At 45.6% G+C, this 26,195-nt stretch overlaps 1 protein-coding gene across 4 annotated transcripts; it reads left to right on the top strand.

The window, feature by feature from the left end:
* The first annotated feature begins 18,472 nt into the window (after window positions 1-18,472).
* Window positions 18,473-26,195, top strand: Znf32 (zinc finger protein 32). 4 transcript variants are annotated; one of them, XM_090346783.1, is made up of 3 exons: window positions 18,473-18,556; window positions 23,533-23,666; window positions 25,221-26,195. In XM_090346783.1, exons 2-3 carry the CDS (start codon window positions 23,597-23,599, stop codon window positions 25,967-25,969), a joined length of 819 nt encoding a protein of 272 aa, XP_090202909.1. In that variant the 5' UTR covers window positions 18,473-18,556; window positions 23,533-23,596; the 3' UTR covers window positions 25,970-26,195. The 4 variants fall into 4 exon arrangements, with proteins under 4 accessions (XP_090202909.1, XP_090202907.1, XP_090202908.1 ...); XM_090346781.1 differs by having other exon boundaries at window positions 25,179-26,195; XM_090346782.1 differs by lacking the exon at window positions 18,473-18,556 and adding an exon at window positions 19,069-19,085 and having other exon boundaries at window positions 25,179-26,195.

Here is a 26,195-nt window from a genome sequence, read left to right as displayed (position 1 = left end):
ATTATTATTATTATTATTATTATTATTATTATTAAACTTTAGATGGCACATTATAGGTTTGATTATGCCTCTTCTTTGAGCATCATGAAAGCATTTGGTGGTGACAGCAGTGTTTTAAGCAGTTTCGTTCATTTGTATACATGTGTGAATGTATCTGTGGACTAGCACTGGAACTTGAACTCAGGGCCTTGGGCATTGTCCCTGAGCTTTTGCACTCAAGACTAGCATTCAGTTACTGAGCCAAAACTCCACTCACAGACTTTCCAGTCCTGGCTGGCTTCAAACTGCAATCCCCAGATCTCAGGCTCATGGGTAGCTAGAATTACAGGCATGAGCCACTAGCACTCAGCTTGAAATTTAGCTTGAAATTTTAATTAAAAAACAAATGAAACAATCAGATTCATGCGTGATGGAGGAAACGGCTGCAGTTTGTGTTTGTATTTTTTTTTTTTTTGCTAAACTGTAGCCTTATAAGTTTCCATTATTTCTGACTGACAGATATGTATTAACATCACACGTTGAAGGTTGCAAATATTATGAGGACGCGCCTTCTTTTTGTTTTGAAATGTATAACAAAAACCCTGTGTTTTATTAAAAACAAATAAATGACGTGTTTTATAACTAAATCCTCTCAAGTACCAAAGGCCAATAAATACATGAGAAGTGTTCCATATCTTCAGCCACGGAGGAAATGCAAATAACTACATGGAGGTTAGGCCCCAATGGCTCACACTCGTAATCCTAGCTACTCAGAAGGCTGAGAACTCAGGATCAAGATTCAAAGCCAGCCTAGGCAGGAAACTCTGTGAGATTCATGTCCAATTAACCACCAGAATGCCAGAAGTGGCATTGTAGCTCAAAGTGGTAGAGTACCAGCCTTGAGTGAAAAAGCTAAAGCACAGAACCCTGGCCCAGCCCCATTACAGATAGATAGATGGATAGATAGATGGATGGATAGATAGATAGATAGATAGATAGATAGATAGATAGATAGATAGATAGATGGATGGATAGAATAAAACATTAAATCATAAAACGATCAATTTCCAAAGTGACTACACGAGCGTGGATTCAGTACTTTGAATAGGAGGCTGATCAATGGTATAAACAGCATGCCATACTGGGGAAGTCTGGAGGAGTGTATTTCTCTATTCTGTGTTACTATAACAAAATGCCTGAGACTAACTTATAAAGAAGAGAAATATATTTCCTTGCAGTTTTTCCTGCTGGAAATATCAAGTCTCCAACATTCAGTGGGAAAGAAGAGAATATAAGAGAGGGACGAAAGAAAGGAGAAGGAGGGCGAGCAGGTGATAGAAGCACTCATTTCCACAATGGTGAGTCCACCATGCCAAAGCCTGAGCTTTGGGATGATGACGGGATCACCATGGCCCAATGACATCTGGTCAGGTGTGTCGCACCACAGCAGGAAGTGGAGAAGGAAACCCTCCCAGGCTCTGCACTCTGTTTTTGTTCTCATTATTGTACAGGTCCCGGGATTTGAACTCAGAGCCTGGGCACTGTTCCCTTAGCTTTTTCACTCAAGGCTGGCACTCTACTACTTTCCAGCTTTTTGCTGGTTCATTGGCAATCACAGTCTCCCCACATGGGCTTAGTCCGAACCTCGATTCTCAGCTCTCAGCCCCCCGAGTAGCCGGGAGGAGAGGCATGAGCCATGGGTGCACAACTTCCTCCTCATCTCAACATATCTCTGAGGAGCGGGGCTGCCCTGGCCCCCTAAGCATCGGGAAACAGAGGCACCAAAAGGAGAAAGACCTTTAATGAGCCCCAGGCTCACTCTGACTACAAGAGCTTCCAGGCCACACCAGCTCTGGAGAGCAGGCAGCAGGGCTGCCAGCCAAAGTCTCTCCAAGTTTCAGTTTTCAGCAATTAAAACATTTGTCAAAGAGGATTTCGCTCAGTGTCATTAAGTGCTAAGGCAGATGGACTTGGCTCAAAGCTGTTTTCTTTAAGTCCTATGAAATGGTTGCTCCCCAAAGTAATTCAATTAGGTTACTATGGCTTTAAACAAAAACAGCATCTCTAAGGCTCATATTTTGATAAACCAGGAAAAATCATTTTGAACCTCAGTCATTACATTTTATTGAAAAAAAAAACACATTTTTCAGTCAAATGCTAAAAGAAGTCCTCAACTAAAAATTCCGAAAGCAAAGGCAGGAAAAATACAAAACAAAAACAAGCAGATCCTCATGGCAAAGCCATACAAGGAGAGAATGACTTCTTTAAAAATCAGTGTCACGGCGTGCCGGAGGCTCACACCTGTAACTCCAGCTACTCAGGAAGCTGAGATCTGAAGATCTCAAAGCCAGCAGGGGCGGCAAAACATGTGAGAATCTTATCTCCAAAAAAGCTACCAGTAGGCTATGCCTCAAGTGATAGAGTGCTAGCCCTGAGCAAGAAAGACTCAGGGACAGGACTCAGGCCCTGAGTTCAAGCCCCAGAATCAGTACAAAGAAAGGAAAGAAAGGAAAGAAAGAAAGAAAGAAAGAAAGAAAGAAAGAAAGAAAGAAAGAAAGAAAGAAAGAAGAAAGAGAAGAGGAAGGAAGGGAGGAAGGGAGGAAGGAGAAGAAGAAAAAAGAAAAAAGGGGGGTGGGAGTATAACCTACTGGTAGAGTACTCACCTAGCATGCGTGAAGCCCTGGGTTCGATTCCTTGGTACTACCATATACACAAAAAAGCTGGAAGTTGTGCTGTGGCTCAGGTGGCAGAGCGCTAGCCTTGAGCAAAAAAGTGTCCAAGAACAGTGCCCAAACCCTGAGTACAAGCCTCAGAATTAGCAAGAAGAAGAAAAAGAAGAAGAAAAAGAAGAAGAAGGAGAAGGAGGAGGAGGAGGAGAAGAAGAAGAAGAAGAAGAAGAAGAAGAAGAAGAAGAAGAAGAAGAAGAAGAAGAAGAAGAAGAAGAAGAAGAAGGTGGTGGTGGAGGAGGAGCAGGAGGAGGAAGAGGAGGAGGAAGAAAAGAGAAAGACAGGTGTGGGCTGGGAGTTTGGCCTAGTGGTAGAGTGCTTGTTTAGCATGCACAAAGACCAGGGTTCGATTCCTCAGTACCACATACATAGAAAAAAGCCGGAAGTGGTGCGGAGGCTCAAGTGGTAGAGCTCTAGCCTTGAGAAAGTCCAAGGACAGTGCTCAGACCCTGAGCCCAAGCCCAGGACTGGCAAAAAAAAAAAAAAGAAAAAGACAGGTGTGTACCACCGTGCCTAGACAGAAGATAAGTTAGAAAATTGTAGATTAATTCTCACTTTGTAGTTTTGGTATGTGTGTGTACCTGTATGTAAGCATGCATGCCAGTACTGGGCCTTGAACTCAAGGCCTGTGTACTATTCCCTTAACTTTTTCCTTCAAGCCTGATCCTCTACCACAGCACCACTTCCAACTTTCTGGTGGTTAATTGGAGATAAGACTCTCATGGACTTTAGTGCCAGAGCTGGCTTTGAACCACTGAATCTCAGATCTCAGCCTCCTGAGTAGCTGGGATTATAGGCGTGAGACACCAGCACACAGCCAATTTCTTTTTTTGCCAGTCCTGGGGCTTGAACTCAGGGCCTGGGCACTGTCCTTGGGCTTTCTCAAGGCTACAGCCCTACCACTTGGGCCCCTGTGCCATTTCAGGCTTTTTCTGTATATGTGATATTGGAGAATCGATCGTGCATGCTAGGGAATATTCTGCCACTAGGGTGCGCTCCCAGCCTGCAAATTACCTTCTTTCTGTCAAGGTGCTAACTCTATCCTTCATGATTGAAATGTGTTTACATGTGGAAATAAGATGTGTTTACTCATCCTGGCAGAAGACTCCCCCTTTTCCACAACGTGTACCCCTTCCCAGCAGGATTGATCAGGGAAAGAGCTAACTCTGGAAAGCCTGGAAGAACTGGAAGGGGTCGCCAGCTTTATCCCAAATAGTGGACAAGAGAATTTGAGTCAGGCACTGGTGGCTCACACCTATAATCTTCATTAACTGAAAGGCTCAGATCTGAGAATCCCAATTCAAAGCATCCCAGGCAGTTTTTAAGTTCATTAGAGTCTTATCTCTACTTTACCAGCAAAAAACTGGAAGTGGAGGTCTTGCTCAAGTGGTAGAGTGCAAGTCTTGGGCAAAAAAAGCCAGGGAAGAGTGCAAGGCCCTGAGTTCAAGTCCCAATACACACACACACACACACACACACACACACACACACACACACACAGCCCAATGCTGACCCTGGCTGAGCCTTTCTCTGTCCTAATTCTCCACGACAATCCTGAGTTCACTAATCACATAGCTTACTAAATTCTTGCCTCAACATCCTAACAAAACATTTTTTTAATCCAAGTCTGGTTTCTTTCCAAAGGTGAAAAAGTCTAAATTATAAAATATTACAATGTCACACTGAAAATAAACAAGAGAGAATTAGGTAAAATATCATGGAAGTTTATAAAAACCCCTTTGCAGAATCAAGAATTCCCCAGAGCCTTCTGGCTGGTTTGAATTAATAACCACTGCTATGCTTTAAAAAACTCATTTTGGAATCTTCCAGTCCCTTCACACCATGAGAAAGGTCAACATGTGACCAAATGGCGATAGTTTAGGGGCCCTGCGTCCATTCCTTCCAGTTGAAAAAAATGCTGTCCTGACATCACCTAAGGCTACCCCAAGCCTGCAACCCACTTCTGGGGTCTCAAGGAGCTTTTGGCCCACTGTTACGCTGGAGTTAAAATAGCTGTGGACCTGGCATCTTCCTCTCTAAAGGTACACACAGCCAGGAGGCAGTGGTTCACACCTGGAATCCTAACTATTCAGGAGGCTGAGCTCTGAGGATGTTAGTTCGAAGCCAGCCTGGACAGCAAAGTCCAATTAACAAGCAAAAGCCAAAAGTGGAACTATGACTCAAGTAGTTGAAAGCCAGCTTTGAGTGCAAAAGCTAAAGGACAGGATAGGCATTGGTAGCTCATGCCTGTAATCCTAGCTACTCAGGAGGCTGAGATCTGAGGATCACAGTTCAAAGCTTGCCCCAGCAGGAAAGTCCATGACACTCTTATAGCCAATTAATCAGCAGAAAACTGGAAGTGGAACTATGGCTCAAAGTGGTAGATCACTAACCTGGAGCAAAAGAGATCAGGGACAGCTCCCAAGCCCTGAGTTCAACCCCATAACTGGCAATAATAATAATAATAATAATAACAAAGCTAAGGGGCAGCACTCAGGCATGAAGTTCAAATCCCAGAACTGTTACAAAATAAATAAAATAAAATCACACACATATGTGTGTACACTGCTCTCAGCATATTTCTGTGGTAGTTATGTTGGGGGTATATGCTAAGACTACAATAAGGTATTTTTTTTTTCCTTCTGATGCAGGCTTGGGAGCTTGAACTCAGCATCTTGATCCTGTCCCCGAGAAGCTGGACTACAGGTGTGGTCACCAGGTCTCAGCAAGATGACCCTGTTTACTGAATGCTGCTGTGATCTCTGCTGGCTTCCTAGAGGCACAGTTGGTATCGCGGATTCACCAGCAATGCCTGCATGGAAGGCATGACAACTCCTTCAAAACAACCCGACCCCTTACGACAAAACCCTAAGGCACAGAGATTCTCTGCTCAGAAACCCGAGCTCATGCTGAGCCAGGACCAGAACAGAGGCCACTGGAGAGCAGGCCCGTCTTCACAACTGCTTGTCTTTCTTCTGCAGAAAGCGGGGAAAGCACGAACGGTATGGAAACAGAAGGTAAATTAATGACAGGTTGGCAAGAAGGCCAACATGGATAGATTTAATTGAAAGAGACTGGAAAGCTCTGTTTTCCAGGAGAACGTGCCAAAGGGGACCGTTGAACAGGATGGAGACTGCCGAGCCCACCAAGGCCTTTCTCTGCCTGTTGAACTTTACCTTGAACTCCTAAATCCTCCCTGTTCCGGCCCTGATTACTGGCAGGTAGTCCTGTCTCTGGATCCATCTCTCCCTCGCGTTTCTAAAGAGGAAGGAAAAGGAGTTCTTGCTGACATCGGTTATCTGCTTACAAGCGATTAGACTATGTACTGAGATATTAAGCCACAGGGGGGAAAAAAAAAACAGCCAGTCCTGGGCTTGAACTCAGGACCTGAGCACTGTCCTTGGACTTTCTCAAGGCTAGAGCTCTACCACTTGAGCCTCAGCACCACTTCCGGCTTTTTTCTACGTATGTGGTACTGAGGAATCGAACCCAGGTCTTCGTGCATGGTAGGCAAGCACGCTACCACTAGGCCAAACTCCCAGCCCCCACAGAATATATTTATATTTAGTAGAATAAAAGACTCTCAGGATTGCAGTTCAAAGCCAGCCCGGGCAAGAAAATCCATGACAATTTTATCTACAATTAACCACCAATATGCTGCACATGAGTGATGTGATTCAAGTGTTAGAGAGTTAGCTTTGAGCAAAAAAAGCCAAGAGAGGACCAGGAGTTTGGCCTAGTGGTAGAGTGCTTGCCTAGCATGCACGAAGACCTGGGTTCAATTCCTTGGTACCACATAATGGAAAAAAGCCGGAAGTGGTGCTGCGGCTCAAGTGGTAGAGCTCTAGCCTTGAGAAAGCCCAAGGACAGTCCTCAAGCTCTGAGCCTAAGCCCAGGACTGGCAAAAAACAAAACAAAACAAAACAAAACATAAAGCCAAGAGAGAAAGTGAGGCTGGGAGTTTAAGCCCTTGTACACAAAGATGGAGCGGGTTCCAGAGTTTAACCTAGTGGTAGAGTGCTTGCCTAGCATGCACAAAGACCTGGGTTCCATTCCTCAATACCACATACATAGAAGTGGTGCTGTGGCTCAAGTGGTAGAGCTCTAGCCTTGAGAAAGTCCAAGGACAGTGCTCAGGCCCTGAGTTCAAGCCCCCAGGACTGGAGAAAAAAAAAAAGTTGGGGGAGGGAAGGAAACAAAAAGAAACATCAAATAAATGAAATAACATTAAATAAAATAATGAATGTTGAAAGAAAATAGCATAAAAAGAATCATTGAGAGCCAGGTGCCAGTAACTCATGCCTATAATCCTAGCTACTCAGGAGATTAGCATCTGAGAATTGTGATTCAAAGCCAGCCCAGGCAGAAAAGTCCCTAAGATTCATGGAGCTGTAGTTCAAGTGGTAGAGCATTAGCTTTGAGCAAAACAGCTCAGAGACAGCACCCAGGCCCTGAGGACCAGCACCAAATTACTCAATTAATTAAAGTAATTTACATATGCAATGCAGAGGTAAATGTTCTGTTCTATCACATTGAACATAATATTACTCCCATTCCACGTACCAACCAAATTACATGAAATAGAAGGAAATATTGCACTTGTTAGAGCTGTCATGCTCAACTAAGTGAATCTTCATGAAAGAACCCAGAGCCAGAGCGTAACCATGTCCCCTCCCCAGCTCTACACATCGTCCTCATCCCGTGACCAGTGCAGCCCTCCCTCCTCAACACCGGCCATCCTCCCAGGATCGAATCACCTCCACACTCCCCTACGAGGCAATGACAGAGCCCCACCCGTGGCTTCTCCACATCACCTGACACAGGGATCTCCCCCCATGGGTCTATTGCTAAAAGCCCTGGAAGGATGCTGGTCACACTAGCAGAGGAGAAAAAAAAATAAATTCAGAGAGTGTTTTCTCTCAGGGCCCCACAGGAGTCCTGCTCAAAGAGGGCCCTACCTTTGGGGAGAACTTGGTGGGAGAAGTCCCCCAGTGCCAACAGTCCTCAGTGCTTGGACTGAAGATGTCACTTCCTGTGGGGGGGGACCGTCTGGGGAGGGGCATAGAAAGAACAAGGGAGAGGGAGGTGTGTATGATCAAAGCCCAGCATGTGTATGATGAAAAAAGTGAAACCTACTAACACTTTTGGATAGCTATGGCCACTCTCTAATCCCAGCTACTCAAAAGACTAAGATCTGGGGCCCGGAGTTTGGCCTAGTGGTAGAGTGCTTGCCTAGCATGCACGAAGACCAGAGTTCGATTCCTCAGTACCACAGACATAGAAAAGAGCCAGAAGTGGTGCTGAGGCTCAAGTGGTAGAGCTCTAACCTTGAGAAAGTCCAAGGACAGTGCTCAGGCCCTGAGCTCAAGCCCAAGACTGGCAAAAAAATAAAAAGGCTAAGATCTGAGGATTGAAGTTTAAAGCCAGCCCAGGCAGGAAAAGGAGAAGGGACGGCACCTAGACCCTTAATGTAAGCCCCCATAAGGAGAGAGAGAGAGAGAGAGAGAGAGAGAGAGAGAGAGAGAGAGAGAGAGAGAGAGAGAGAGAGAGAGAGAGAGAGAGAGAGATTACTACATGCAGATGCAGGCATGGCAAGGGGTGCCAATCCTGGGGCTTGAACTCAAGGCCTGGGTACTGTCCCTGAGCATTTTTGTTCAAAGCTGGAGCTCTACCACTTGGGCTACACTTCCACTTCCAGTTTTGGGTGATAATTGGAGATAAGCCTGCTGGGGCTGGCTTCAAATAGCAATCCTCAGATCTCAGCCTCCTCTGTAGTTAGGGTGACAGGAGTAAAGCCACTGGTGTCCAGCTTCCACTGAAATTTTTACTTTTACATATATATATATATATATGTATATATATGTGTATATATATACATATATATATATATACACACACACACATATATATACATACACTTGCCTGGGCAATAAAGTTCTTGAGACTCTTGTCTCCAATTAAGCACCAGAAAACCAAAAGTGGCGCTCTGGCTCAAGGAGCAGGGTGGTAGCCTTGAACGGAAGAGCTCAGGGACAGCTCCAAGCCCAGCCTTCAAGCCATATATATATAAATATATATATTTGTCATATCTTCTGATATTCCATACATATATGCATGGTATAATGTTCAAGTCCAGGTAATCTTGGATGAGATTTTAAACAGAACAAAGGCATTAGTCCTGCTCAATTTTTTTGTCACCATCAGCATTTGAAAAGCCAGTCACTCTGCTAAGTCTAATTGTCAGAGCTGCATGTGTACCTTGGGGCCCTCAGATAAGTACTCTGAGGATTCCTGAACTAAGTCATTAGCTTTGGTAATGGTGGAAAGGAGACCCAGAACCCCGCTCCCCCAATACAGCAAGGCCAGCTGGCATTAAGCTTGGTCACCATTTACGAGATAATTGTGAGTTCTCTGCACCCCTCTGGTAGCCCAACACCCAGCATTGCTGGCCATGACACCTCTGTTTCATGGCACTTTACTGCCATCTGCTGGAAGCTCCTTGCAATGAGCATCAAGCATGAATTTAAATTTAAATTGTGCCCCTTTCCACTTTCTCCTCCTCCTTCTTCTTCTCTTTCTCCTTCTTCTTCTTCATATGCTAATACTGGGCTTGAACTCAGGGTCTAGGCACTGACATTTAGCTCTGTTACTCAAGACTGGCACTATACCACGTTGAGCCACAGGTCCAATTCTGGCTTTTGGGTAGTTGAATAGAGATAAGAGTATCACAGAGTTTCTTGCTCAGGCTGACTTTGAACCTTGATCCACAGATCTCAGCCTCCTGAATAGCTAGAGTTTAATGTCTGGGCAACCTATGCCCAGCTATAACTTGAATTTTTAAAATTATTTTTATTTGTCAGTCATGGGCTTGAACTCAGGGTCTAGGCACTGACATTTAGCTCTGTTACTCAAGGCTAGCACTCTACCACTTTGAGGCACAGTGTTATGTCCAGGTTTCTGATGGTTAATTGGAGATATGAGTTTCACAGACTTTCCTGACCAGGCTGGTTTTGAACCATGATCCTTGGATCTCAGCCTTGTAAGTAGCTGAGATTACAGGTATGAGCCATCAGCATCCAATCTCTCCTTCATTTTTCTTTTTTTGGGGGCAGTCCTGGGCCTTGAACTCAGGGCTTGAGCACCATCTTTAGGCTTTCTCGAGTCTAGAACTCTACCACTTTAATTAAAACATCATTTCCAGCTTTTACTTTTTTTTCTTTTTTCTTTTCTTTTCTTCCCGCCCCCCCCCCTTTGGTTGTGGGGCTTGAACGCTTCAGCTCAAGACTAGCACCCTACCCTACCCCTTGAATCACAGTGCCACTTCTGGTTTTCTAGTGGTTAATTGGAGACAAGAGTCTCACAATCTTTAGTGCCCAGGCTGACTTTGAACCATGACCCTCAGATCTCAGCCTCCTGAGTAGCTAGGATTATAAACATGAGCCACTACACCCAGCTCCAGCTTTTTCTATGTATGTAGTACCAAGAAATTGAATCCAAGCCTTTGTGCATGCTAGGCAAGCACTCTACCACTCTAAAATAGGCCATGCTCCTGGCCTATTTTATTTTTTCCAGTCCTGGGACTTGAGCTCAGGCCCTGGGCTCTGTCCTTGGACTTTCTCAAGACAACTGTTCTACCACTTGAGCCTCAGCACCACTTCCAGGTTTTTCTGTGTATGTGCTAACCAAGAATTCGAACCTAGGTCTTCGTGCATGCTAGGCAAGCACTCTACAACTGGGCCAAACTCCCAGCCCCTCTCCTTCATTTTTATTGCTGCTTTCACTTACTTTTTTCCCCCTCCTTTTGAAGTGTCCCAGTCCTGGGGTTTAAATGCACCATCCCTGAGCTTTTGTGCTCAAGAACTGTCACTCAACCACTTGCGGCCACAGCTCTCCCACTTCCACCTCTTTTGTGAATAATCAGAGATTAAGATTCTCACAAACCTGAGTACGGGAAGGGGATGACATTGTCCAAAAGAAATGTACTCATGACCTGACTTAGAGAATTGCATCCTCTCTGTACATCACCTTGAATAGCAATTAAAAAAAAAAAAACTAAAAAGTGTCACAGATTTTCCCTCCTAGGTTGGCTTCAAACCAAAATCCTCAAATCTCAGCCTCTTGAGCAGCTAGAATTATAGTAGTGAGTCACTGGTTCCCCCACTCATTGTTGGGGGGAGCATGCGCATTCACGTGTGCCATTATAGGGGCTTGAACTCAAAGCCTTGTGCTCTCTTGGCTATTTTGCTCCTTTGGTATTCTACCATTTGAGCCACACCTCCACATCTAGCTTTTTGATAGTTAATTGAAGACCAGTCTCACAGACTTCTCTGCATAGACTGCCTTCTAACTGCAAGCCTCCATTCTCAGCCTCCTGATTGGCTAGGATTCCAGGTGTGAGCCACCGGTGCCCGCCTACTCACTGCTCTTACCTGGTATCTGATGGATAACGAGATTATTCTGCCACCTTAAAAGGAACTGGACAAATGGAGCAAGCCTCTCCCTGATGAGTACAAGGCCCACACACCCCCTCCACCAGAGAAGAGAGATATACTCGGCCCACCTCCTCAGGCCAGCACGCCCAGGCCATAATGACCATCAAAAGAGCAGGAGGGGAGCTTTGGCTGAGTGTTAGCCTGAGCAACAGAAGCTCAAGGACAGCGCCCAGACCCTGGGTTCAAGCCCCAGGGCTGGCAGAGAAAAAGTAAAAGCTAAAGGTGGTGCTGTGGCTCAAGTGGAAGAGCACAAGCCTTGAGCAAAAAAAAAAAAAAAAAAAAAAAAAAAAAAAAAAAGCTAATGAAAAGGGGGAAAACAAGATGGAGGGGTGGGGGGGAGGGTAATGGGTACCAAGACATGTGAAAGGGTATCAATGTATGTGAATTAATGCACCTTCTATCTGGCAAATATCATGTAACCCTTTTACTAATTACAATAAAAATATTTTAAAAAACACAACAATGCTTTAAAAAAAAAAAGCTAATGGAGGTAAACAAAAAGTGGGCAAAAGCAGCAGTGGTCCTTACTTCTGGATACTATGTTGAAAATGAAGTGTACAACTTGTGGGTAGGGCTGGGAGGGAAAAACCAGGAAAAAGGGAAGGGGCAATACTGTCCAAAAAGAAATGTACCCTTTGCCTACTTTCATAACTATAACATCTCTGTACATCACTGTTATAGTAACAAAATAGAGATATAGATATATTTAAAAAGCTAATGGAGAAGCCAAGCACAAGTGACTCATGCCTGTAATCCTAGCTACTGAAGAGGCTGAGATCTGAAGATTACAGTTCAAAGGTAACCCAGGCAGAAAAGTCCTTGTACTCATGTTGATACGTTGAATTGAAATCCTTTTGTATAACTAAAGATTTTTCTTTTTTTAATTTAAGCCAGGTGCCAGAGGCTCACATCTATAATCCTATCTGCTCAGAAGGTTGAAATCTGAGGATAGAGGTTCAAAACAAAGCCAGGTAACAAAGTCCCTGAGGTTCTTAATTTACAATTCACTACAAAAAGGGTCAAAAATGGAGCTGTGGCTCAAGTGGTAGAGCACTAGCCTTGAGAAAGCCCAAGGACAGTGCCCAGGCCCTGAGTTCAAGCCCCAGGACTAACAAATACACACACACACACACACACACACACACACACACACACACACACACGAGACAGACAAGATAAGACCCATAAAGACCAATTCTGAAAAGGAAGGAGCCCACATCAGCATTCCAGCACACCCCAGAGCTGCTCTGACCTCCCCTGGTAGAATCTGCAAGAGGCTAAGGTGAGGAGCAGCTAGAAAGCTAGCCCGGGATAGCTCAGTAATCACCAACTTGACAGAATTGACTAGAAGCTGGGTGACTGATCTCAAAGAAGCACAAAGGAAAAGCTAACCAAAAAACAAAAACAAAAAATATATATAGCAAAAGCTAAATTTCTTTCATTTTATTCCTTGTCCTTTTTATTATTTATTTTTTATTTTCTTGTGCCAGACCAGTGGCTTGAACTCATGGCCTGGGTACTGTCCCAGAACTCCTTTTGTTCAAGGCTAGCACTCTACCACTTGAGCCACAAGCACCACTCTTTAGCTTTTTGACACTCAGTTGGAGATGAGTCTCAAGACTTTCTGGTCCAGGCTGGCTTCAAACTTCAGTCCTCAGGTCCCAACTTCCTGAGTAGCTAGGGTTACAGGCGTGTGCCCCCAGTCCCCAGCTGGGAGTTATATTTCTTCATACTTGAGTCTACCTGGGACCTTTGAATACAGTAAAGACATTTTTCTGTTGTTGGTTTTTTTTCGGTCTTGGGGCCTGAGCTATAGGCCTGGGTGTTGTCCCTGTGCTCTTCAGCTCAAGGCTACCACCCTATCCTTGGAGCCACAATGCCACCTCCAGTTTTCTGGTAGTTAATTAAAGATAAGAGTCTCACAGACTTTCATGCCTGGGCTGGCTTTGAACAGCGATCTTCAGATCTCAGCCTCCTGAATAGCTAGAATTAGAGTCGTGAGCCATGGCACCTGGCTAAGACATTTTTCATAGCTAGCTATGGTGCTGTCACCAGCATCCTGACCAAACAGCTGCCTGAGGAATGGTGACACCTAGCTAACCCACACCCTTCCTCCCCACAGACTGGTGATCAAGTGATCCATCCATTAGTGTGACGGGACATCCAGAGCAAAAGGAACAAAGGAAGTCCCTTCTCCACTCTGCAGTAATCTACACCCCAGGCCATGCCATGAAACAAATAAGGAACCCACTGCAAGCTTTCTGAGGACTGAAAGGGCGCTCCTGAGTGTGCCTGCATCGCCCCCTGCTGGACGATGCTGGTATTGGGCCACATTCGTCCTTAATGGATTCCAGCCTCATGCCCAGGACTCAGGAAGTTGCCACATCCAGAACTGACTCCAGCCTGTGGACAGCCAGAAGCCAAGATGGCAGGTCAGCCAGGCAGTCTTGGAACGTTCAGTCTGGGCCTTTGGGCTGTTTTCCTCGAGAAGTTATTCTGATTAAGTCCTTAATAAACATGCTTGTGAAAGTCCTTCTGTTTTTATGTCTTTGGTAAATACCAAAGAATGCAATTTGGGGGCGATAGCATACATACATGCATCTTAGAGTGCAGTAGAAGACACTAACAAGCTGGGTGCCCTGCATACATACATGCATCTTAGAGTGCACTAGAAGACACTAACAAGCTGGGTGCCCTGCGGTTTATGCCTGTGATAATAATCCCAGCTATTTAGGAGGCTGAGATGTGAGGCTCAAGGTTCAAAGCCAAATTGGGCAGAAAAGTCCAAGAGACTTTTTATCTCCAATTAACCAGTAAAATGCTAGAAGTAGAGTTGTGGCTCAAATGGAAGAATGCCACCCCTGAGCAAAAAAGCTAAAGAGACTGAGCACCAGTGGTTTACTCTTATAACCCTAGTGACTCAGAAGGCCAAAATCTGAGAATTGAGGTTCAAAGCCAACCTGGGCAGGCAAGTCCCCAAGACTCTTATCCCCAATTAACCACGAAAAAGCTGGGTATGGAGGTATGGCTCGAGGGATAAAGCATTCGCCTTGAACAAAAAGCCAAGGGACAATGCCCAGGCACTGAGGTCAAGCTCCAGGATTGGTGTTCATTCACACATGTGCACACACACACACACACACACACACACACACACTAATGAAGAGTGCCCAAGCCCTGAATTCAAGCCCCAACTGCAGCAATAAATTGTTTTAAACAGGTTTTTTTTTTTTCAATTGAGATTTCCTTTTCTTCTTGAGAAGTTCTTACCTATATTTCGTTATGCTGGTCTTTATTCTAGTTGGTAATTTGTTCTAGTTTTAATTTCATTCTTCTTACACATAAATCATATTCAGTTTTTCTACTTATTTGTCATCTGACCACTTTTCAATTACACTATATTTTATTATTTATTAGTATTAGTTCTATAAGGTATTAATATTGTAAATATCTGTTTCCCATTTTCTCTTAGGTTGCTTTTTTTTTTTTTTTTTTTTTGCCAGTCCTGGGCTCAGGGCCTGAGCACTGTCCTTAGACTTTCTCAAAGCAAGAAATCTACCACTTGAGTCTCAGCACCACTTCTGGGTCTTCATGCACGCTAGGCAGGCACCCTACCAACTAGGCCAAACTCCTGCCCCCTCTTTGGTTGCTTTTTGATAACCAGAATTTTTTCTGTCTTAGTCTTTTGTATTATTGGGATAAAATATCAATAAAATGCCAGGCACCAGTGGCTCACGCCTGTAATCCCAGCTACTCAGGAGGCTGAGACCTGGGGATTGAGATTCAAAGACAGCCCAGGCATGAAAGTTCATGAGACTCTTTTCTCCAATTAACTACCAGAAAACTGGAAATGGCTGCTGTAGCTCCAGTGGTAGAGCACTAGCCTGGAGCTAAAGAGCTCAGGGAACTCTGTGTGTGTGTGTGTGTGTGTGTGTGTGTGTGTGTGTGTGTGTGTGTGTGTGTGTGTGTGTGTGTATGTCAGTCCAAGGGCTTAACTCAGGGCCTAGACACTGTGTCTCAGCTCTTTTTTGCTCAAGGCTAGCATTCTATCACTTGAGCCACAGTTCTACTTCTGAATTTTTAGTTGTTAATTGAAGATGAAAGTCTCGTGGACTTTCCTGCCAAGGCTGGCTTCCAACCACTTGGCTTGGCAGCCACCACTTTCATTTATCTCTAAATTTTTTTTGTCAGTCATAGGGCTTGAACTCTGGGCCTGGGAGCTATCCCTGAGCAATTCAGCTCAAGGCTACCGCCCTACACCTTGAGCTGCAGCTCCACTTCCCGTTTTCTAGCGATTAATTGGAGATAAGTCTCACGTTCTTTAGTGCCCAGGCTGGCTTCGAATCGTGATCCTCATATCTCAGCCTCCTGAATAGCTAGCATTACATGAGAGAACCACTTTGCCCTCACTTGAGCCATAGCTCCATTTCCAGGTTTTTGGTGGTTAATTGGATATAAAAGTCTTATTGACTTTCCTGTTCAAACTGACCTCAAATACCAATTCTCAGATCTTAGTCGTGTGTGTGTGTGTGTGTGTGTGTGTGTGTGTGTGTGTGTGTGTATTGTTGCTTGAATCCAAGCAGAGCCACAAAGAGGCAGACTGTGTATGTAAAGATGATCACATATTCCCTAGGGATATTTGAATGTGTTCCCTGCAGATAAAGGTGGCTACTGTACACCCAAAAGAAATCAAATCAAAGACGTGAACAAACATTGGTTCATTTGTGTCTTTTATAACATCATTCACAGTAGGTAAAAGCGGAATCCCTATATCTGCTGATGGATGGATGTGTAACAAAATATGACATAGATATTACATAGGCATCAACATTATTATAGACATTAAATAGGAATGAACTTTCTTTTACTTTTTATGCCTATATTGTGGCTTGAACTCAGAGCCTGGGTTCTCTTCATTGTCTTTTTCTCTCAGGGCTGATTCTCTGCCACTTGAACCATACCCCGCCTTCCTGGCTTTGTTTTTGGTGCCAATCCTGGACGCTGTCCCTAAGCTCTTTTTCTCAGGGCTAGCAACTCTACCACTTGGGCCACAGCTCCATTTCCAGCTTTTTGGTAGTTAACTGGGGATAAGTCTCCTGGATTTTCATGCATGGCCTGGCTTTGAACCCCAATCCTCAGATCTCAGCCTCTTAAGTAGCTAGGATGACAGGCGTAAGCCCACTGCACCTAATGGAGCTCCTGCTGGTATGTTTAGGTTTGAGAAGATAATTCTAGAGATATACCTAGCACAGTGGCTCACATCTGTAACCCCAGCTACTCGGGAGGCTGAGACGTGAGGATTATGTTTCAAAGCCAGTCCTGGCATTAAATAATGTGAGACTCTTATCTCCAATTAATCACTACAAAACTGGAAGTGGTGCTGCAGCTAGGGCGGTAGCTCAGGGACATCACCCAGGCCCAAGCCCCATGACACACACACACACACACCAGGCTCTCACACACCATGGATTATAGTCCAGAAGCAGTATTTCTTCCCAGGTTTATAAATTTAAAAAAAAAATTTTTTAATGCCAGGTCCTCAGGATCTGGAGCTGTTGCTGCTTCTGCTTCTTCTCCTGCTACTTCCTCCTCCTCCCCTCCCCCTCCTCTCCCTCCTCCCCCTCCCCTTCCTTCTCCCCCTCCTCCTCCTCCATCAGTCCAGCCTGAGTGCCCTCCCTCAGCTCTTCAGCCCAAGGCTATCGCACTACCCCTTGAGCCACAGCTCCACTTCTGGTTTTCTTGCGGTTAATTTTAGATAGGAGTCTCTTGGTCTTTAGTGCCCAGGCTGACTTTGAACCGTGATTCTCAGATCTCAGCCTCCAGAGTAGCTAGGAGGACAGGCATGAGCCACCAGCACCTGACCAGAATTCTGTTGTCTGCATTCACTGCCCTTTGCTTTGGTTTTGCAAGACAGTAAGTCACCTGGCACCTGACTTCCCTAGAGGCCCGATCTAGAACCAAATGCAAAGCAATTCGTGTGTGTGTGTGTGTGTGTGTGTGTGTGTGTATGTGTATGTGTATGTGTGTATGTATGAGTGTGTATATGACTGTGCGTGTGTATGTGCGTATGTATATGTGTGTATATGTGTATGTATGTGTGTAGTGTGTATGTGTGTATATGAGTGTGTATGAGTGTGTATGTATGTGTGTATGAGTGTGTATATGAGTATGCATGTGCATGTGTATGTGTGTATATGTGTGTATGTATGTGTGTATGAGTGTGTATATGACTGTGTATGTGCATGTGTATGTGCGTATGTATATGTGTGTATATGTGTAGTGTATGAATGTATGAGTGTGTATGTGTGTATATGTGTATGTGTATATGTGTATGTGTATATGTGTATGTGTGTATATGTATGTGTATTGTGTATGTAGTTTGTATGTGTATGTGTGCATGTGTGTATATGTGTATGTGTATGTATGTGTTTATATGAGTGTGTGTATATGTGTATGTATGTGTGTATGTCAGTGTGTATATGTGTATGTATGTGTGTATATGAGTGTGCATGTGTATGTGTGCATATGTGTATGTGTGTATGTGCGTATGAGTAGTGTGTATGTGTGTATATGAGTGTGTGTATGTATGTGTGTATATGAGTGTGCCTGTGTATGTGTGTAGATGTGTAGATGTGTGTATATATGTGTATATGTGTGTGTATGTATGTGTATGTATGTCTATATGAGTGTGTATGTGTGTCTATGTATGTGTGTATATGTGTATGTGTATAAATGTGTGTGTGCATGTGTATGTATGTGTGTGTATGTATGTGTGTATATGTGTATGTATGTATGTGTGTATGTGTATAAATGTGTATGTGTATAAATGTGTATGTGCGTGTGCATGTGTATGTGTGTATATGTGTGTGTATGTGTGTATATATGTATGAGTGTGTGTGTGTGTCTGTCTGTCTGGGCTTTTGTGCTCAACACTAGCACTCTACCACTTGAGCTACAGCTCCACTGCCAGCATTTTTTGTGTTCACTGGAATTTAGAGTCTCACGGGCTTTGTTGCCTAGGCTGGCTTTGAACCTCGATCCTCGGATCTCCGCCTGAGAAGGCTGAGCCGCCAGCCCCCAGCGGGCACTCACTTCCTGGTAAGTTAACGCGGCTGCGCCAGCCCAGCTCTCCCGAGCGAGCCCCGCCTTCCGGGTGTGGGCGCCCGAGCGCCCCCTCGAGGGCGCAGGTCTGAACGGCGTCGTGCGCGCGGCAGTAACAAGCGCGCTTCCCACAGTGCCCCGGGGCGCGCGCGGGCTCCTGGGAGTTGTAGTCCGGCCGCCGCGTCGGCGCTGCTGCGGCTGCTGCGGGCTCGGCGCCGGCTTTGTCTGTCTGCGGGCGGGTGGGCGCGCGCCGCTGCGGTGAGTGAGACCGCGGCCGGGTCGGTGCGCCCAGGCGAGGTGGGCCCCGCCAGCTGGTGCCCCGGGCCCCTCGTGAGGAGGCCCCTGGAGCGGCGGAGGCGGGCAGCCCTGCGGGGACGCGGCCTGCGGGAGGGGCCCGCGGACGGGGGCGGCCTCGGGCTGGGGGCATGGGGCTCCCGGACGCCCGGGCCCGCCGGGAGGGTGGCCGTCCCGGGTGGGCGGCGGAGTCCGGCGTGGGGAGGGTGCCCCGCAGCGGCTCCGGGCCTCGGGGAGCCGGAGGACCCGGGCAGCGCAGGCCGCCCTCCCGGCCCCTCGGAGCTGCCAGCCCGGGCCTGCCGTCTGGCGGGGATGTCGCCCGCTCGTCCGACCCCGGGTGAGCCGGGGCTGCCGGGGCACGGACACGCTCGGGAGGCCCAGTGGACACCATTTCCCAAATTCGCAACCGCTGCCCCGGCAGGACGGCAATCTTCTCTAGTCCAGAAACGCCCTGCGATCCCTGTACTGCCTGATCAACATGTTACCACGCAGGGTTAGGATCCTTTTCTTGTTTAGGTCCAAGACTGGGTCTCAACCTCACTACCTGACGTTTGGCTCATTGGCTAGCGCTCTACTGAGTCATGCCTCCAACTCCTCCAGAGAAAGAATTGCCAGGGCTGGGCACCAGTGCCCACTCCTGTAATCCTAACTACTTAGGAGGCTGAGATAGGACGATCACAATTTAAAGCCAACCTAGGAAAAACCACCCATGAGATTCTTTACCAAAAAGCTAGAAGTGGAACCGTGACTGAAGTGGGAGAGTACCAGCCTTGAACAAAAAAAACTCAGAGACAGTGTCCAGGCCCAAAGTTCAAGCCCAAAGACAGACAGGGAGAGGGGGTGGGGGTGGGGGGAATGGATGGAATATTTGACAGGAAAGGAGAAGTAGACATAAAGTTTATTTGAGAGTAAGGATAGGAGCTGGGAGTGTGGAGTGCTTGCCTAGCATGCATGAAGCCCTGGGTTCAATTCCTTGGTACCACAGAAAAATCCAGGAGTGCTGCTGTGGCTCAAGTGGTAGAGTGCTATTGAGAAAGCCCAAGGATAGTGCCCAGACCCTGAGTTCAAGCCCTAGGACTGGCAAAAAAAAAAGGGGGGGGGGAGCAGGTGGTAAATTGAGGGAAAGGCTTCTAGTTATTGGTTGATATAAGCTTCAACCTCAGTTCCCAGCTGGCTCTGCCATATGAGGTCGGATCCACCCGATACCCAGGTAAAAGAGGGAGAGGAAGAGGACTGAAGAACAGGTTTCTCTGTAAGGGACCAAGAAGTGGGGCTTGGAAATCAGTAGCCTCACGTAGGCTCATGGGGTCCCTCTTTTATGCTCCTCTGAGTCTCTGGCATCTGCTTGGGTCACAGCCTCCTTCACCCCACAGGGAGTGGTGTCTGTCCCCCCTGAGGGTCTGCTCATGGACTTTCCCAAAGGAGGAGGTGCAGACTTCTGGGGCCATCTCCACTTCCTCCAGGGTTCACAGGAAGAAGAAGTGTCATCCCCACCAGGCCACTGTGTCTCCATATCTGCCAATCTTCTCCCTTTGTCACTTTCTCAAAGGAAGAGGACTTGGTGATTTCTCCTTACTAAGGAGATTTCTGACATACTACAATGTTAATATCTATTGGAAACCTCCCAGCAGACATAGAGCTGTAGATTCTAATGCATTATTCTGAACGAACCGTTTTCTGAAATTCTCAGGGAAAGAAATCCAACGCTGGTCTGGGAATGTGACTTAGTGGTAGAGTGCTTGCATGAAGCCCTGGGTTGGATTCCTCAGTACCACATAAACAGAAAAGGCCAGAAGTGGTGCTGTGGCTCAAGAGGTAGAGTGCTGGCCCTGGAGTAAAAAACTCAGGGACAGTGCCCAGGCCTGGAATTCAAGCTCCAGGACTGGGAGTTTAGCCTAGTGGTAGAGTGCTTGCCTAGCATGCATGAAGATCTGGGTTCCATTCCCTCAGTACTACCTTACATTTAAAAAACAAAACAAAACAAAACTGGAAGTAGTGCTATGGCTCCAGTGGTAAAGCTCTCTAGCCTTGAGAAAGCCCAAAGGACAGTGCTGAGGCCCTGAGTTCAAGCCCCAGGACTGGCAAAAAAAATAGTCCAATCCCTGGCAGTGGGTACCATATACATTTTCCTGTAGATATGTGCTTGTTAATCTATTATTTTGAACTCTCAAGTGAATGAGCTGGCACTATGCCAGGAGTCCTTTGCAGTTTGTGTTGCACACTAAAAGGAGATGGTGGCCCATACCTGAAATCCTAACTGTTCAGGAAGCTGAGATCTAAGGATCATGGTTCACTGTCAGTCCAGGGAGACAAATTCAAAAGACAGTTCTTTCCAGTTATCCAGCATAAATTCAAAAGTGGAGTTGTGGCTCAAGTGGCAGAATGCCAGCCTTGAACAAAGTTGAGTGAGAGGGCAAGCCCCATTACCACCACGCAAAAAAAAGTTCCTAGTTGTCACAGCATGTAGCTGAGGGTGCACTTGTCTAGAAGACTTGGCTTGATTAGTAGAACAGAATTGTAGCAGTATACTGTCAGTCCACTGGGAGTGGAAAACAGAGATTGTTCCTCCTTTCATTTCTTCTTTACTTTTTATTTTTTTTTATTTTTTTATTTTTTGCTAGTCCTGAGCTTAAGCTCAGGGCCTGAGCACTGTCCTTGGACTTTCTCAAGGATAGAGCTCTACCACTTGAGCCTCAGCACCACTCTGGCTTTTCCTATGTATGTGGTACCAAGGAATCGAACCTGGGTTTTCGTGCATGATAGGCAAGCACTCTACCACTAGGCCAAACTCCTGACCCTTTTCTTTACTTTTGTGGTGCCATTTGTGAGGCTTGAACTCTATGATTTGACCCACTCCTTCTGGGTTTTTTTTTGTAGTTTTTTTGTGTTTGTTTTTTGTGGGTCATGGGACTTGAACTTCAACCTGAGTGCAGTCTCTAAGCTCTTCAGCTCAAGGCTACTGCCTTACCTGTGAGCCACAGCCCCACTTCCCATTTTCTAGTGATTAATTGGAGATAAGAGTCTCACAGTCTTTAGTCCCCAAGCTGGCTTTGAATTGCGATCCTCAGATCTCAGCCTCCTGAGTAGCTAGGATTACAGGCATGCACCACCTTGTGCAGCTATTTTTTTTCTTTTTTCTCTCTTTTTTTTTTTTTTTTTTGTATTAATAGAGATAGGAGTCACAGACTTTCCTGCCTGGACTGACTTCAACCATGATCTGCATTTGGTTACAAAGATTATTTATGCTACTACATAAATAAAATAACTCAGTAAATAGGGTCCTGATATAAGAAGCAAAAAAAAGGCCAGGTGCTGGTGGTTCACTGGTGGCCTATAATTCTAGCTATTCAAGAGTCTAAGATCTAAGGTTTGCCATTTGAAGCCAGCTAGGGTAGGAAATTTCCATGTGACTTTTATCTCCAATTAATCACACACACACACACACACACACACACACACACACACACACACACACACACACACACACACACACAAGAGAAATAGACCTATGGCTCAAGTGGCAGAGTGCTAGCATTGAGGAAAACTGCTCAGGAACAGTGCCCAGGCCCAGAGTTCAAGGCTTATCACCCACAAGAATAAAGAAAAAAAGAGTAGGAAATGATTGGCTCCTATGATACTTAGGAGAGGGAGGAAGAGGTAATTGGAAAAGAGAACTAAAGCTGTTCATCATGAAACCAATAATCCCAGGAGGAAATGTTGACCTTACATTTTAGATTCCTTTGGGGCTTGCAGAATAAAATATTAGACCATAGTTAGGCAATGGAACATTGCCAATCTCATGCCAAGAGTGAGATACATTACCATTATCTAGAGATTGACTGGGAAAAGAACATGTTTATATTTCTGCTTCCCACTGTTAATTTTCTCTATGACTCCTCTGTTTGGGTCCTGGTGTGTTCTAGACATGTTGCAGGGACAGTGGACGTGGCTCATGTCATAGACAGCAATCAAGATATGTCCTGTTTTAGTTCATATCAAGAACTGGAGCTCAAGCCTGCCCAAGTGGCTCACACTTGTAATCCTAGCTACTCAGGAGGCTGAGATCTGAAGATCAAGGTTCAAAGCCACCCTGGGCACAAAAAGTCCTTGAGACTCTTATCTCTAATCTCCAGAAAATCAGAAGTGGTGTTGTGGCTCTAGTGGTAGAAAGTTAAAATCTTTTTTTTATTTTATTTTATCTCTTTTTTTTTTTTTTTTTTTTTTTTGCCAGTCTTGGGCTTGAGCTCAGGGTTTGAGCACTGGCCTTGGGTTTTCACAAGGCTAGAGCTCTACCACTCGATTTACAGCACCACTTCTGGCATTTTTTTTATGTACATGGTAACGAGGAATAGAACCCAGATCTTTGTGCATGCTAGGCAAACACTCTACCACTAGGCCAAACTCCCAGCCCCGAGATCTAGTCTTGAGCTGAAGAACTCAGGGGCAGCACCCAGTCCCAAAATTCAAGCCCCCCCCCTTCCCCCATCAACTGAAAACAAAAACTCTCGTTGTTAGTTTTCTCACTTCTAAGTTTTTGCAACTTGAACTCTGGGTCTGAGTGCTGTCCCTGAGCTTTTTTTGCCCAAGATTAGTGTTCTACTACTTGAGCCACAGGTCCATTTCTGGTTTTCTTAGGTTTAATTGGAGATAAGAGTCTCATGGATTTTCATGCCTGGGCTGGCTTTGAACTGCAGTCCTCAGATCTTAGCTTCCCAAGTAGCTTGGATTACAGGCATGGGCCACCAACACCCAGCTGCTTCTACATCTTTGTAGTTAACTGGAGATAAGAGTCTCATGGACTTTCCTGCTCAGGTTGACTTCAAACCATGATGGTCAGATCTCAGCCTTCGAGTAGTTAGAATTACAGGCATAAGCCACCAGCTCTTGGCTGCCCTTTAGTTTGTGTTGATTTTGTTTATTTGTTGTTTGTTTTCCTTCAGGTGTTCACAAACAGCCCATGGAAGAATCATATGAAGAAATTAAAGTAACAGAGCAGGAGTGGCCATGTTTGGATTTCCAACAGCTACCCTGCTGGACTGCCATGGAAGATATGCCCAGAATGTAGCCTTTTTCAGTGAGTGAGTCAGCTGATCCTGGATGCCTCAACTCAGTTAGCATCACTGTCCTCAGTGCTAACAACAGACTGAGGAAACAGGAGCTATTCTTCCTCGCTGTACTTTGGGGTTATGGTGAAAGCCTACAAGCTGGAGTCAGAAGTAACAGTCAAAACAGGTCAAGAAGCCGAATGTCACTGGCTCATATGTGTAATCCTAGCTACTGAGGAGGCTGAGAGTCACAGTTCAAAGCCAACCCAGACAGACAAATTTAAGAGACTCTTATCTCTAATTAAGCAGCAGAAAGTCAGAAGTGGAGGTGTGGTAGAGCACTAACCTTGAGCACAAAAATAAAAAATAAAGTACATTAGGAGGCTCAGGTGTGTACTCATGCAATGTGTTTGAGAATACATTTCAAGCCAAAGTTGATTTCACTTCTAACATAACTCAATGGACTAAATAGCCTGGATTTATAGACTGAATATATCAAACTCTATAACCGTCCTGAACTAGATTTACATGTCGGAGATGTTAATTTCCTTAAGTTCTGGGAATTTTTGTTTTTGTCTTTCTGCTGGCCCTAAAAGTTGAACTCAGAGCCATGCGAGGTGACTCACATCTGTAATCCTAGCTACTCAGGAGGCTGAGATCTGAGGATCATGGTTCAAAGCCAGCCCATGCACTAAAGTCCCTAAGACTCTTATCTCCAATTAATCACTAGAAAACAGCACTGTGGCTCAAAGGGTAGAACAGTAGCCTTGAGCTGAAGGGCTCTGGGACAGCACCCAGCACACAGTTCAAGCCCCACGACTGACAAAAAAGAAGAAGAAGTAGAAGTAGTAGTAGTGGAGGAGGAGGTTGAACTCAGGTTTAGGTGCTGTCCCTGAGATTTTTTGGGCTACTGGTCTATCATTTGAACCACAGCTCTACTCCCACATTTTGGTATTTAACTGAACATAACTGTCTCACCCACTTTCCTGCTCCAGGTTGGCTTTGAACTAGGATAATTACATCTCAACCTCCTTAGTAACTAGGATTACATACAGGCATGAACCACTGGCACCCAGGTTAAGCTTTAAGTTTTTCATCTATAAAATAGGATTATTTGATATCAGTTTGGGGGAGGAGGTACGTGCACAACCACGTAGGCCATATCTCCATTTTCAGCTTTTTTTTTTTTTTTTTGGTGGTTAATTGGAAATAAGAGTCTCATGGAGTTTCCTGCCCAGGCTATCTTCAGATCTCAGCCTCCAAGTAACTAGAATTATAGACATGTGCCACCAGTGCCCAACTTCCAAAGTTGTATTTGGGGTAGGGAAAATTTAGAGGTAGAACATGACTGAAATTTACCAATATTTGAACCCCTCTAACTTGCTGTATGATCTTTGGCAACTTCATTTCTTGGAAGCCCTCGTTTCCTTATCTGTAGCAACGTCAGACACAGTTATGTAGGAGAAGTTCATCACTGTTGCCTGCCATGTCATGAGCACTGAAAGGATTGTGTTTCTTTCTTTCTCCCTGTTCTCACTCAGCACATTGCTGCATCTTACATGACTTCCCTCTCCTTTTGCCAGATGTGATGACAGAAGCCCACAAATATGAGCACTCTGAGGCCACAGGATCCTCAAGCTGGGACTTCCCGAGTTCCTTCCGAAGGGAGAAGCTGGAACCCAAGTCCCAAGATTCTAAGTCACTACAGGAAGATTCACCCGGAGTGAGACAGAAGGTCTATGAGTGCCAGGAATGTGGGAAGTCCTTCCGGCAGAAAGGCAGTCTAACTTTGCATGAGAGAATCCACACGGGTCAGAAGCCCTTTGAGTGCACCCACTGTGGGAAAAGTTTCAGGGCCAAGGGCAATCTTGTTACCCACCAGAGAATACACACGGGAGAGAAGCCCTATCAGTGCCAGGAGTGTGGGAAAAGCTTCAGCCAGCGAGGTAGCCTGGCTGTGCACGAGAGGCTCCACACAGGACAGAAACCCTATGAGTGTGCCATCTGCCAGAGGAGCTTCAGGAATCAAAGCAACCTGGCTGTTCACCGAAGAGTGCACAGCGGGGAGAAGCCCTACAGGTGTGAGCAGTGTGGGAAAGCCTTCAGTCAGAAAGGAAGCTTGATCGTCCACATCAGAGTCCACACCGGCCTTAAGCCCTATGCCTGTCCCCAGTGCAGGAAGAGTTTTCACACCAGGGGAAATTGTATCCTGCATGGCAAAGTCCACACAGGAGAAACGCCCTACCTGTGTGGCCAGTGTGGAAAAAGCTTCACTCAGCGGGGGAGTCTGGCAGTGCACCAGAGGAGCTGCTCACAGAGGCTCACCCTATGAGCTCCCTTTTCTGTTTTTTCCTTCTGCTCTGTTACTGGAGCTTGAACTCAGAACCTGCACACTATCCCTTTAGCTTTTTCACTCAAAGCTAGCACTCTACTACTTGAGCCACAGCTCCACTTCCGGCTTTTTTGGTGGTTTACTGGAGATAAGAGTCCTACAGATTTTCCTACCCAGGCTGGCTTTGAACCTTGATCCTCAGTTTTCATCTTCTTGATCCTCATTC

Source organism: Megascapheus bottae, chromosome 15 (genome assembly GCF_031878675.1).
Source record: "Megascapheus bottae isolate mThoBot1 chromosome 15, mThoBot2.hap1, whole genome shotgun sequence".
Lineage (NCBI taxonomy): Eukaryota > Metazoa > Chordata > Mammalia > Rodentia > Geomyidae > Megascapheus > Megascapheus bottae.
The sequence above is the reverse complement of the archived record's forward strand: the minus strand, read 5'-3'. Positions and strand labels throughout refer to the sequence as shown.

Bases quoted from the DNA above. Each gene is read 5' to 3' on its own strand.
- Znf32 (XM_090346781.1), top strand. From the start codon at position 23,597: ATGTTTGGATTTCCAACAGCTACCCTGCTGGACTGCCATGGAAGATAT. The intron at 23,667-25,178 runs GTGAGTGAGTCA...GTTCTCACTCAG, and splicing joins CCAGAATGTAGCCTTTTTCA to CACATTGCTGCATCTTACAT.